The sequence below is a fragment of the Somniosus microcephalus genome, chromosome 24 (genome assembly GCF_052327205.1).
Source record: "Somniosus microcephalus isolate GS21.2 chromosome 24, FLI_Smic_1.0, whole genome shotgun sequence".
Taxonomy (NCBI): Eukaryota; Metazoa; Chordata; class Chondrichthyes; order Squaliformes; family Somniosidae; genus Somniosus; species Somniosus microcephalus.
In genome coordinates this window covers 7,206,576-7,219,794 of record NC_141010.1, presented here as the reverse complement: position 1 = coordinate 7,219,794, position 13,219 = coordinate 7,206,576, and the positions used below count along the sequence as shown (strand labels likewise).

Genomic DNA, 13,219 nt, shown 5'->3' with positions numbered 1-13,219 from the left:
TCCTTCCTAAAGTGCGGTGCCCAGAATTGGCCACAATACTCCAGCTGAGGCCTAATCAGTGTTTTATAAAGATTTAACAGAACTTCCTTGCTTTTGTACTCTCTGCCCCCCTATTAATAAAGCCAAGGATTCCATCTGCCACGTGTCTGCCCATTTCCTCCTGAAGTCTGTTGCTATCCCCCTCACTGTTTACAACATTAGTAATGTCAGGAAACCGTTACGAGCAGGCTTTGCTCTGTGGGATCTGGTCCTGTGAGTTTACAATCACTGTTGGGGACTGGTTGAGGGTGAGGACAAGGCCCTGGGGGAGAACTGATCTTGAGGACCTCCTAGTGACCCAGTTTGTACAGTGAGCGGCAAAAGAGAAACTGGAATAGATGCAAATTTACGGAGATCTCAATAGTCACACACACGTTTGTCTTCTTTTGCTGGGTGTGAACAAAGGACAGAAGATGAGAAAAGACCATTCAGTCCATCGAAGCCTATCCCTCTCTTAGCCTGACTGTCCTGTTACAGCATCCACCTGCATTCTGATCATCCCTAATGGATTTTCCTCTATCTTATCTCGCGGATTATTGCAAACATTTATTACGGAATAAAAAAGGTTATTCCCAATATGTTTTAAATTTACTTTTCACTCTGGAGTGGGTTCAAGTTCCACTCCAGAGACTCGAGCACATAATCTAGGCTGACATTCCCAGTGCAGTGCTGAGGGAGTGCTGCACTGTCGGAGGGGCTGTCTTTTGAATGAGACGTTAAACTGAGGCCCCGTCTGCTCTCTCAGGTGAAGATAAAAGATCCCATGGCACTATTTTGAAGAAAAGCTGGAGAGTTCTCCCCGGTGTCCTGGGCCAATATTTTTCTCTCAATCAGCATCACTAAAAACAGACGATCTGGTCATTATCACGTTGCTGTTTGTGGGAGCTTGCTGTGCGCAAATTGGCTGCCACGTCTCCTACATTACAACAGTGACCACACTTCAAAAAGTACTTCATTGGCTGTGAAGCACTTTGGGACATCCTGAGGTCGTGAAAGGCGCTACAGAAATGCAAGTCTTTCTTTCTGTTTAAGTGTCAACCCTTTGGTCCTATTTCCCTAGTTTAACTTGAAGTAATATTCTCCTGTCAGAATGGGTCACTGTGCTATCAACGCAATGAGGTGATCGCTATTACACGGATATCTCTCACCAGTGGCTGGCTGGGCAGAATTCTTTGTCCAACACAACTGATCTGTAAACAGGACAGCAGCGCTGGCAATTAAAGTGAATCGTAAACCAATTCTAAAACAGAATTCAGCTCCCATTCCAGTATTTAAAATCTATTTGATCATTATGAGTCAGACTGGTACCTGTTTTGACAGAGATGAAACGCGCCGCCCCTAGTTACTCTACCAGTTCCGCACTGCTCTTTCTCCAGAAACTTCTACGCTTGCCTTACAAATAATGATTAAATCCCACCGTTCGAGAATGCTGACAGGGCATTTAAAATTAAAACACACATTGTAAATGGCGTGTTTAAAACGTTCAGTGGAACACCTGCAAACTTTTAAACTATTGGCGTTGCCTCGGGCAGCAACCGACAGATGTGAAGCACAACATCTGGGAGTTCGGACGGGGCAGAGGAGAGGGAGAGGGGCTCAAACCCGCAGCGGAGCGCGACGAGCCGGAACCGGAAGCTCCTGACCGTCAACGCAGAACGAAAACGAAGGCCGACCCCGGAGGAAAGGGGGTGGGCAGAAGACCCGTTATTTAATGGGCTGAGAGAAAAATGTTGTTAATTAAATCTATATTTTGATTGCGGACGGGAAATTGTTAAGGAATGAATCTGAAATTGAGAGTGGAACTGGCTGGGGAGGGCTGGGTTAGTGACTGAGCTGAGAGGGGGGGCTGCTCCTCCCAGTTCACCCCCTGCCCCCAAGTCATCCGGCACCCTCTCCCCTCCCTCCCCCCCCCGACCCCTGTGTCCCAGCCCAGCTTCCCCACGGTCTCCTCTTCCCCTCCTCCCCATTGGGGCCTGGTCACCCCTCCTCACAGACACCACGGCCTTCCCCAGTCTGCTCCCCTCCTCCGCAGGCAGCCTCCCCTCCCAGTGTCACCTCCCCTGCCAGTCACACGGTCTCTCCACTCCCTCTTCCCAGTCACTCCCCACCACTCTCCCCAGGTCTATCTCTCCCCCTCCCCACCCACTCACTCACTCTCTCTTCCCCACTCTCTCCCTCTCCACCCCCATTCTCTCTCGCACGCCTCTCTCTCTCTCCCCTCCGTCTCTCTCTCCCCCCATCTCTCTCTCCCCCAGTCTCTCTCTCTCCCTCCCTCTCCGCCCCAGTCTCTCTCTCTCTCCCTCCCTCTCCGCCCCAGTCTCTCTCCCTCCCTCCCTGCCCCAATCTCTCTCTCTCTCTCTCCTCCCCAGGTCTCTCTCTCTCTCTCTCTCCCCCCCAGTCTCCCTCTCTCTCTCCCCCCCTCCCAGTCTCCCTCCCCCCCCAGTCTCTCTCTCCCAATTTTCAAATTCAAATCGCTTTATTGGCATGACAAGTTAAATCTTATGTTGCCAAAGCATCGGAAAACATTCATGTTTGTTCACAAAAATACAGGTCTATCCATACAGTGTATAAACAGATATATCCCTGAGTGTATAAATATACTTTCATATAATTTATATATACTCTAATCTTATCTTTAGTGGTTGTCCCTCTGTTTATCTCTCCCCCAGTCCCTCTCTCTCTCCCCCAGTCCCTCTCTCTCCCCCAGTCCCTCTCTCTCTCTCCCCCAGTCCCCCTCTCTCTCTCCGTCCCTCTCTCTCTCCCCCCCAGTCCCTCTCTCTCTCCCCCAGTCCCTCTCTCTCTCTCGTTCTCCCCCAGTCCCTCTCTCTCTCTCCCCCAGTCCCCCCTCTCTCTCTCCCCCCAGTCCCTCTCTCTCTCTCCCCCCAGTCCCTCTCTCTCTCTCCCCCCCAGTCCCTCTCTCTCTCTCTCCCCCCCAGTCCCTCTCTCTCTCTCCCCCCAGTCCCCTCTCTCTCTCTCCCCCCCAGTCCCTCTCTCTCCCCCCAGTCCCTCTCTCTCTCTCCCCCCCCAGTCCCTCTCTCCCCAGTCCTGCTCTCTCTCTCCCCCCCAGTCCCTCTCTCCCCCCAGTCCCTCTCTCCCCCCAGTTTCTCTTTCCCCCCAGTCCCTCTCTCTCTCCCCGTCCCTCTCTCTCTCCCCCAGTCCCCCTCTCTCTCCCCCCCAGCCCCCCTCTCTCTCCCCCAGTCCCTCTTTCTCTCCCCAGTCCCTCTTTCTCTCCCCAAGTCCCTCTCTCTCTCCCCAAGTCCCTCTCTCTCCCCAAGTCTCTCTCTCTCCCCCCCGTCTCTCTCTCTCTCTCTCCCCCCCCCCCAGTCCCCCTCTCTCTCTCCCCCAGTCCCCCCTCTCTCTCTCCCCCAGTCCCCCTCTCTCTCTCCCCCCCCCAGTCCCCCTCTCTCTCTCCCCCCCCAGTCCCCCTCTCTCTCTCCCCCCCCAGTCCCCCTCTCTCTCTCTCCCCCCCAGTCCCCCTCTCTCCCCCCCAGTCCCCCCTCTCTCTCCCCCCCAGTCCCCCTCTCTCCCCCCCAGTCCCCCCTCTCTCTCTCCCCCAGTCCCCCTCTCTCTCTCTCCCCCAGTCCCCCCTCTCTCTCCCAGTCCCCCTCTCTCTCCCCCAGTCCCCTCTCTCTCCCCCCCCAGTCCCTCTCTCTCTCCCCCCCAGTCCCTCTCTCCCCAGTCCTGCGCTCTCTCTCTCCCCCCCAGTCCCTCTCTCCCCCCCAGTTTCTCTTTCTCTCTCCCCCCAGTCCCGCTCTCTCCCCCTCCCCCAGTCCCTCTCTCTCTCCCCGTCCCTCTCTCTCTCCCCGTCCCCCTCTCTCTCCCCCCCCAGCCCCTCTCTCTCTCCCCCCAGTCCCTCTTTCTCTCCCCAAGTCCCTCTCTCTCTCCTCAAGTCTCTCTCTCTCTCCCCCCCGTCTCTCTCTCTCTCTCTCCCCCCCCAGTCCCTCTCTCTCTCTCCCCCCCCAGTCCCTCTCTCCCCAGTCCTGCGCTCTCTCTCTCCCCCCCAGTCCCTCTCTCTCCCCCCAGTTTCTCTTTCTCTCTCCCCCCAGTCCCTCTCTCTCTCCCCGTCCCCCAGTCCCTCTCTCTCTCCCCGTCCCTCTCTCTCTCCCCCGTCCCCCTCTCTCTCCCCCCCAGCCCCTCTCTCTCTCCCCCAGTCCCTCTTTCTCTCCCCAAGTCCCTCTCTCTCTCCCCAACGTCTCTCTCTCTCTCCCCCCCGTCTCTCTCTCTCTCCCCCCCCAGTCCCCCTCTCTCTCTCCCCCAGTCCCCCCCTCTCTCTCTCCCCCAGCCCCCCCCTCTCTCTCCCCCAGCCCCCCCTCTCTCTCTCTCCCCCAGTCCCCCCTCTCTCTCCCCCCCCGTCCCCCTCTCTCTCTCCCCCCCCAGTCCCCCTCTCTCTCTCTCTCTCCCCCCCAGTCCCCCTCTCTCTCTCTCCCCCCCAGTCCCCCTCTCTCTCCCCCCAGTCCCCCTCTCTCTCCCCCCCAGTCCCCCCCCTCTCTCTCCCCCAGTCCCCCCCCTCTCTCTCTCTCCCCCCCAGTCCCCCTCTCTCTCTCTCTCCCCCAGTCCCCCTCTCTCTCTCCCCCCCAGCCCCTCTCTCTCTCCCCCAGTCCCTCTTTCTCTCCCCAAGTCCCTCTCTCTCTCCCCAACGTCTCTCTCTCTCTCCCCCCCGTCTCTCTCTCTCTCCCCCCCCAGTCCCCCTCTCTCTCTCCCCCAGTCCCCCCCTCTCTCTCTCCCCCAGCCCCCCCCTCTCTCTCCCCCAGCCCCCCCTCTCTCTCTCCCCCAGTCCCCCCCTCTCTCTCCCCCCCGTCCCCCCTCTCTCTCTCCCCCCCCCCAGTCCCCCTCTCTCTCTCTCTCCCCCCCAGTCCCCCTCTCTCTCTCTCTCCCCCCCAGTCCCCCTCTCTCTCCCCCCAGTCCCCCTCTCTCTCCCCCCCCAGTCCCCCCCCTCTCTCTCCCCCAGTCCCCCCCTCTCTCTCTCTCCCCCCCAGTCCCCCTCTCTCTCTCTCTCCCCCAGTCCCCCTCTCTCTCTCCCCCCCAGTCCCCCTCTCTCTCCCCCCCAGTCCCCCTCTCTCTCTCCCCCCCCAGTCCCCCTCTCTCTCCCCCCCCCCAGTCCCTCTCTCTCTCCCCCCCCCAGTCCCCCTCTCTCTCCCCCCCCCCAGTCCCCCTCTCTCTCTCTCCCCCCCAGTCCCCCTCTCTCTCTCTCCCCAGTCCCCCTCTCTCTCTCTCCCCAGTCCCCCTCTCTCTCTCCCAGTCTCTGTCTCTCTCGCCCCCAGTCTCTCTCTCTCCCCCCCAGTCCCCCCTCTCTCTCTCTCCCCCAGTCCCCCCCTCTCCCCCCCAGTCCCCCTCTCTCTCTCTCTCCCCACCAGTACCCCCCTCTCCCCCCCAGTCCCCCTCTCTCTCTCTCTCTCTCCCCCCCAGTCCCCCCCCTCTCTCTCTCTCCCCCCAGTCCCCCCCTCTCTCTCCCCCCCAGTCCCCCCCTCTCTCTCCCCCCCAGTCCCTCTCTCTCTCCCCCCCCCCCAGTCCCCCTCTCTCTCCCCCCCCAGTCCCCCTCTCTCTCCCCCCCCCAGTCCCCCTCTCTCTCTCCCCCCCCAGACCCCCTCTCTCTCTCTCCCCAGTCCCCCTCTCTCTCTCCCCAGTCCCCCTCTCTCTCTCCCAGTCTCTCCCCCGTCTCTCTGTCTCTCTCGCCCCCAGTCTCTCTCTCTCCCCCCCAGTCCCCCCCCTCTCTCTCTCCCCCAGTCCCCCCCTCTCCCCCCCAGTCCCCCTCTCTCTCTCTCTCCCCCCCAGTCCCCCCCCTCTCTCTCTCTCTCCCCCCAGTCCCCCCCCTCTCTCTCTCCCCCCAGTCCCCCTCTCTCTCCCCCAGTCTCTCTCTCTCTCCCCCCAGTCTCTCTCTCTCCCCCAGGTCTCTCTCCCCCCAGTCTCTCTCTCTCCCCCAGGTCTCTCTCCCCCCAGTCTCTCTCTCTCCCCCCCCCCAGTCTCTCTCTCTCTCCCTCCAGTCTCTCTCTCTCTCCCCCTCCCCCCAGTCTCTCTCTCCCTCCCCCTCCCCCCAGTCTCTCTCTCTCCCCAGTCTCTCTCTCTACCCCCCCCAGTCTCTCTCTCTCCCGTCTCTCTCTCCCCCCGTCTCTCTCGCTCTCTCCCCCCCGTCTCTCTCGCTCTCTCTCCCGCTCCCCCCTCGTCTCTCTCTCTCTCCCCCCCAGTCTCTCTCTCTCTCCCCCCCAGTCTCTCTCTCTCTCTCCCCCCCAGTCTCTCTCTCTCTCTCCCCCGTCTCTCTCTCTCTCTCCCCCCAGTCTCTCTCTCTCTCTCCCCCCAGTCTCTCTCTCTCTCTCCCCCCAGTCTCTCTCTCTCTCTCCCCCCAGTCTCTCTCTCTCTCCCCCCCAGTCTCTCTCTATCTCTCTCTCCCCCCAGTCTCTCTCTCTCTCTCTCTCCCCCCAGTCTCTCTCTCTCCCCCCAGTCGCTCTCTCTACCCCCCCCAGTCTCTCTCTCCTCCCCCCCAGTCTCTCTCTCTCCCGTCTCTCTCTCGCTCTCTCTCCCCCCCCCCGTCTCTCTCTCCCCCCGGTCTCTCTCGCTCTCTCTCCCCCCGGTCTCTCTCGCTCTCTCTCCCCCCGTCTCTCTCGCTCTCTCCCCCCCGTCTCTCTCGCTCTCTCCCCCCCCGTCTCTCTCGCTCTCTCTCTCCCCGTCTCTCTCTCCCCCCGTCTCTCTCGCTCTCTCTCCCCCCCGTCTCTCTCGCTCTCTCCCCCGTCTCTCTCGCTCTCCCCCCCGTCTCTCTCCCCCGTCTCTCTCCCCCCGTCTCTCTCGCTCTCTCTCCCTCTCTCTCCCCCCGTCTCTCTCCCTCTCTCTCCCCCCGTCTCTCTCGCTCTCTCTCCCCCCGTCTCTCTCGCTCTCTCTCCCCCCGTCTCTCTCGCTCTCTCTCCCCCCGTCTCTCTCGCTCTCTCTCCCCCCGTCTCTCTCGCTCTCTCCCCCCGTCTCTCTCGCTCTCTCTCCCCCCGTCTCTCTCGCTCTCTCTCCCCGTCTCTCTCTCCCCCTCCTCTCCGCTCTCTCCCCCCCCGTCTCTCTCGCTCTCTCCCCCCCCGTCTCTCTCGCTCTCTCTCTCCCCGTCTCTCTCTCCCCCCGTCTCTCTCGCTCTCTCCCCCCCGTCTCTCTCGCTCTCTCCCCCGTCTCTCTCGCTCTCCCCCCGTCTCTCTCCCCCCGTCTCTCTCGCTCTCTCTCCCCCCGTCTCTCTCCCTCTCTCTCCCCCCGTCTCTCTCGCTCTCTCTCCCCCCGTCTCTCTCTCCCCCCGTCTCTCTCGCTCTCTCTCCCCCGTCTCTCTCGCTCTCTCTCCCCCCGTCTCTCTCGCTCTCTCTCCCCCCGCCCTCTCCCCCCCGTCTCTCTCTCCCCCCCAGTCTCTCTCTCTCCGCCCCCCCAGTCTCTCTCGCTCTCTCCCCCCGTCTCTCTCGCTCTCTCTCCCCCCGTCTCTCTCCCCCCGTCTCTCTCGCTCTCTCTCCCCCCGTCTCTCTCGCTCTCTCTCCCCCCGTCTCTCTCGCTCTCTCTCCCCCGTCTCTCTCGCTCTCTCTCCCCCCGTCTCTCTCGCTCTCTCTCCCCCCGTCTCTCTCGCTCTCTCTCCCCCCGTCTCTCTCTCCCCCCCTCCCTCTCCCCCCCGTCTCTCTCTCCCCCCCCCAGTCTCTCTCTCTCCGCCCCCCCAGTCTCTCTCTCTCCGCCCCCCCAGTCTCTCTCTCTCTCTCCCCCCGTCTCTCTCGCTCTCTCTCCCCCCGTCTCTCTCCCCCCGTCTCTCTCGCTCTATCTCCCCCCGTCTCTCTCGCTCTCTCTCCCCCCGTCTCTCTCGCTCTCTCTCCCCCCGTCTCTCTCGCTCTCTCCCCCCGTCTCTCTCGCTCTCTCTCCCCCCGTCTCTCTCGCTCTCTCTCCCCCGTCTCTCTCGCTCTCTCTCCCCCCGTCTCTCTCTCTCCCCCCTCCCTCTCTCCCCTCTCTCTCCCCCCCAGTCTCTCTCTCCCCCCCCAGTCTCTCTCTCTCCCCCCCCAGTCTCTCTCTCTCCCCCCCGTCTCTCTCTCCCCCCCCCAGTCTCTCTCTCCCCCCCCCCAGTCTCTCTCTCTCCCCCCGTCTCTCTCTCTCTCCCCCCCAGTCTCTCTCTCTCCCCCCAGTCTCTCTCTCTCTCCCCCCCAGTCTCTCTCTCCCCCCCAGTCTCTCTCTCTCTCCCCCCCAGTCTCTCTCTCCCCCCGTCTCTCTCTCTCTCCCCCCCCCCAGTCTCTCTCTCTCTCCCCCCCAGTCTCTCTCTCCCCCCCAGTCTCTCTCTCTCTCCCCCCCCAGTCTCTCTCTCCCCCCCCCAGTCTCTCTCTCCCCCCCCCCAGTCTCTCTCTCTCTCCCCCCCCAGTCTCTCTCTCTCTCCCCCCCCGTCTCTCTCTCTCCCCCCGTCTCTCTCTCCCCCCCAGTCTCTCTCCCTCTCCCCCCCCCAGTCTCTCTCCCTCTCCCCCCCCCAGTCTCTCTCTCCCCCCCCCCCAGTCTCTCTCTCCCCCCCCCCCAGTCTCTCTCTCCCCCCCCCCCAGTCTCTCTCTCCCCCCCCAGTCTCTCTCTCCCCCCCAGTCTCTCTCTCCCCCCCAGTCTCTCTCTCTCTCTCTCCCCCCAGTCTCTCTCTCTCTCTCTCTCCCCCAGTCTCTCTCTCTCTCTCTCTCCCCCCAGTCTCTCTCTCTCTCTCTCTCCCCCCAGTCTCTCTCTCTCTCCCCCCAGTCTCTCTCTCTCTCCCTCCCCCCAGTCTCTCTCTCTCTCCCTCCCCCCAGTCTCTCTCTCTCTCTCTCCCCCAGTCTCTCTCTCTCTCCCCAGTTTTTACCGTTTGATGCGGAGCAGGCAGGGCTGTGAGGGTTTCTCGCTGTCCCAGTCGGTGCTGAGGCTCGGATCCCACGAGGTGGCGTGGAGTTGGCCGAGGAGGCCGGTGGCTACCGGGCCGGTGCCGCTTGACAACAGCAGCGGGCCGCCGCTCCCGCCCTGCTCACCCGGACCCTCCGCCATCTTGGCCGGCCCGCCCGCACTGCGCAGGCGCGGTCCCGAGCGCCCCCCGCCGGCCGCTCCAGGAATCACACCCTCCGCCTACAGCGCCGCTCGGCGGCCGCTCGAGGAATCACACCCTCTACCTACAGCGCCGCTCGGCGGCCGCTCCAGGAATCGCACCCTCCGCCTACAGCGCCGCTCGGCGGCCGCTCCAGAATCACTCCCTCCGGCCACAGCGCCCCCGTCGGCCGCACCGGGAATCGCACCCTCCGGCTACAGCGCCCCCGCCGGCCGCTCCGGGTATCACACACTCCTTCGACAGCCCCCCCACCCCCTGCCGGCCGCTCTTGGTATCACCCCCCGTCTACAGCGACCCCCGCCGGCCGCTCCCGGGAATCACACCCTCCGCCTACAGCGCCCCCGCCGGCCACTCCCCGGGTATCACACCCTCCGTCCACAGCCTCCCCCGCCGGCCGCTCTTGGTATCACCCCCCCGCCTACAGCGCCGCTCGGCGTCCACTCCCGGGATCACACCCTCCGGCCACAGCGGCCCCTGTCGTTCACTTCCGGGTATCACAGCCCCACAAATGACAAAAAAGGCATGATGGTGCAAGGCAAAGATGGCAAAGAAACAAGTGATGGGTCTAGAAGAGGTGTAAATGGGAATAGCAGAATCATCAACAGCTGCCATCTAAAAAATGGGGGCAGTGGTTATGATCTGAAATTGTTGAACTCCATGTTGAGTCGAGTAGTCTGTAAAGTGCCTAATCGAAAGATGAGGTGCTGTTTCTCAAACTTACACTCAAGCTTCATTGGAACAGTGCAAGAGGCCGAGGACGGAGAGGTCAGAGTGGGAGTGGTGCGGAGAATTAAAGTGACAGATGACCGAAAGCTCGGGGTCACGCTTACGGACTGAATGGAGGTGTTCTGCAAAGCGGTCAACCTATCTGCGTTTGGTCTCCGCAATGTAGAGGAGACCGCATCGTGAACAGCGAATACAGTATACTAAATTGCAAGAAGTACAAGTAAATCGCAGTTTCACCTGGAAAGAGTGTTTGGGGCCCGGGACAGTGGGGAGGGAGGAGGTGAAAGGGCATGTGTTGCATCTCCTGTGCTTGCACGGGAAGGTACCATGGGAAGGAGAGGGGGTGTTGGGGTGATAGAGGAGTGAACCAGGGTGTCACGGAGGGAGTGTCCCATCGGAAAGCTGAAAGGGGAGGGGAGGGGAAGATGTGTTTGGTGGTGGGATCATGCTGGAGGCGGCGGAAGTGGCGGAGGATAATCCGTTGAATATGGAGGCTGGGGGAGGATGAAAGGTGAGGACAAGGGGAATCCTATCATGGTTCTGAGAGGGAGGGGTGAGAGCAGAAGTGCAGACAATGTAGATTATCAGAAACATAGAAGATAGGAGCAGGAGTAGGCCATTCGGCCCCTCGAGCCTGCTCCGCCATTCAATGAGATCATGGCTGATCATCCAAATTCAGTACCCTGTCCCTGCCTTCTCCCCATATCCCTTTAGCCTTAAGAAATATATCCAACTCCTTCTTGAATATATTTAATGAACTGGCCTCCACCGCCCTCTGTGGCAGAGAATTCCACAGGTTCACCACTCTCTGGGTGAAGAAACTCCTCCTCATCTCAGTCCTAAATGGCTTCCCCCTTATCCTTAGACTATGACCCCTGGTTCTGGACTCCCCGGCCATCGGGAACATCCTTCCTGCATCTAGTCTGTCCAGGCCTGACAGAATTTTATAGGTTTTGATGAGATCCCCTCTCAATCTTCTAAACTCCAGTGAGTATAAGCCCAATCGACACAATCTCTCCTCATACGTCATTCCTGCCATCCCAGGTATCAGCCTGGTGAATCTTCGCTGCACTCCTTCCATGGCAAGAACATCAACCGCACTGCCCCACATACCATAGTCACATTCTCCCTCCCACCCTGGAACTGTATATCACTTGAACCGTGAGCACACAAAAACAGTCTTGATCACTGGACTGTGTGCACATAGGACTCTTGTACCTCAACCTTAACTTATAACTTATATAACCTATAACTCATTTGTACATTGCATACTGCATTTTAACTTATACTTATTTATATATAAATATATATATTATACTTATACTACCATATACTTATCATATTACATTACTATTACTTCCAGTGGTAATAGAGGCTTTTTGCACTATTCATCATATCCTGCAACTTGGACTGTCATTGCTATACTTATTTGCTTATTGTTTCTATATTTATACTTGTTTTTACTTTTGCTTTTTATATTTATACTTATATTGTGGGAGTGAGTGGGGAGTAAGCATTCCATTGTACCAGTTACATATGGCAATAAAATAATCTTGAATCTTGAATCCTTCCTCAGATAAGGCGACCAAAACTGCACACAATACTCAAGGTGCGGTCTCACCAAGGCCCTGTACAACTGCAGCAAGACATCCTTGCTCCTGTACTCGAATCCTCTTGCTACGAAGGCCAACATACTATTTGCCTTCTTAACTGCCTGCTGCACCTGCATGCTTACCTTCAGCGGCTGGTGCACAAGAACACCCAGGTCTCTTTGCACTTCCCCTTCTCCCAATCTATTGCCATTCAAATAATAATCTGCCTTCTTGTTTTTGCCACCAAAGTGAATAACCTCACATTTATCCACATTATAGTGCATTTGCCATGTTTCTGCCCAATCACCCAACCTGTCCAAATCGTACTGGAGTTTCACGACATCCTCCTCACAGCATACCCTCCCACCCAGCTTTGTGTCGTCTGCAAATTTGGAGATATTACATCCAATTCCCTCGTCCAGATCATTAATATATATAGAATAATAGAATGGACACGGTCAAGGGCCATGTCAACCATGGTAGAGGGGAATCCTCGGTTGAGGAGAAAGGAAGACATGTCGGAAGCACTAGTATGGAAGGTGGCATCGTCAGAGCAGATGCGGCGGAGACGGAGAAACTGGGTGAATGGAATAGAGTCCTTACAGGAAATGGGGTGGGAGGAAGTGTAGTCCAGGTAGCTGTTGGAGTCAGTGGGCTTATAGTGAATATTTGAGTAATTCCAGCATGTTCTGTTTTTATTTCACAGAAGAACGAACTGATTGCATGGTATCAGTTTTGCTTTTATACAATAGTTTTCCCATCATCGAGCCGCCTTAAAGCACTTCACGAACAATGAGTCACTTTTTGAAATAGTTCTGTAAACATCCACTCTGCACCACCATTGGCCCAGAAACAGAAATGAGATAAATTAGTCAATCTGATTTTAGGGACTAATGTCATGTAGTTTGGGGGAATTGAACATAAATTGGTGCGTACAATTACCCCACACTGTATGCTATTCTCTGCCACACCCTCATAGACGAGGAGTGAGCAAGGGCAGAATCACCTACCAAGGTGTCAGCTGTGGCTCAGTGGGTAGCACTCTTGAGACTCAAGTCCCACTCCAGAGACTCGAGCACATAATCCAGGCAGACACTCCAGTGCAGTACTGAGGGAGTGCTGCATTGTCAGAGGTGCCATCTTTCAGATGAGACGTTAAACCGAGGCCCCGTCTGCCCTCTCAGGTGGACTAAAGATCCTATGTCATTTTTCAAAGATGAGCAGGGTAGTTATCCCTGGTGTCCTGACCAATATTTATCCTTCAACCAACATCACTAAAACAGATTAGCTGGTCATTTATCACATTGCTATCTATGTGCAATTGGCTGCCATGTTTCCTACATTGCAACACTTCAAAAGTACTTAATTGGCTGTAAAGCACTTGGGACATCCTGAAGTTGTCAAAGACGCTATATAATGCAAGTCTTTCTATCTTGCTGTTGGCTTCTCCATGTCTCTCATTGATTAGGTTATTCCCGCAGTTTCAACTTCAACATAATGAAGAACTTTAGATTTATGTAGAAGAAAACTTTGGTGACTTTGAAAGATCAGTGAGATTGTTGGAACAGCTCCATCTTTAATTGTGTGGCAGCAAAGACCTCCATTCCCAATCCCACTGCCAATGGCCAAGAAAAAAAAATCTACAATATTCAAAGAGCCAACACTCTCTGCAGCGGTTGAAGATGGCGGCTCACCACCACCTTCTCAAAGGCAGCGAGGGATGGGCAATAAATGCCGGCCTTGCCAGCGACGACCACATCCCAAGAATGAATTAAAAAAATTGAGGTTCCAGACCATGAAATAAGCCTGGCTTGTTTTAGCTTTT

The 13,219-nt window shown here is 57.9% G+C and overlaps 1 protein-coding gene across 1 annotated transcript in view; it reads right to left on the bottom strand.

The window, feature by feature from the left end:
- Positions 1-9,078, bottom strand: part of ube2z (ubiquitin-conjugating enzyme E2Z) — a 39,248-nt gene extending 30,170 nt beyond the window's left edge. The window contains exon 1 of the mRNA XM_085966174.1: positions 8,840-9,078. Within this exon, the coding sequence (XP_085822300.1) occupies positions 8,840-9,018 (179 nt within the window). The 5' untranslated portion in view covers positions 9,019-9,078. The remainder of the gene's footprint in view (positions 1-8,839) is intronic.
- Between the last annotated feature and the right edge of the window lie 4,141 nt (positions 9,079-13,219).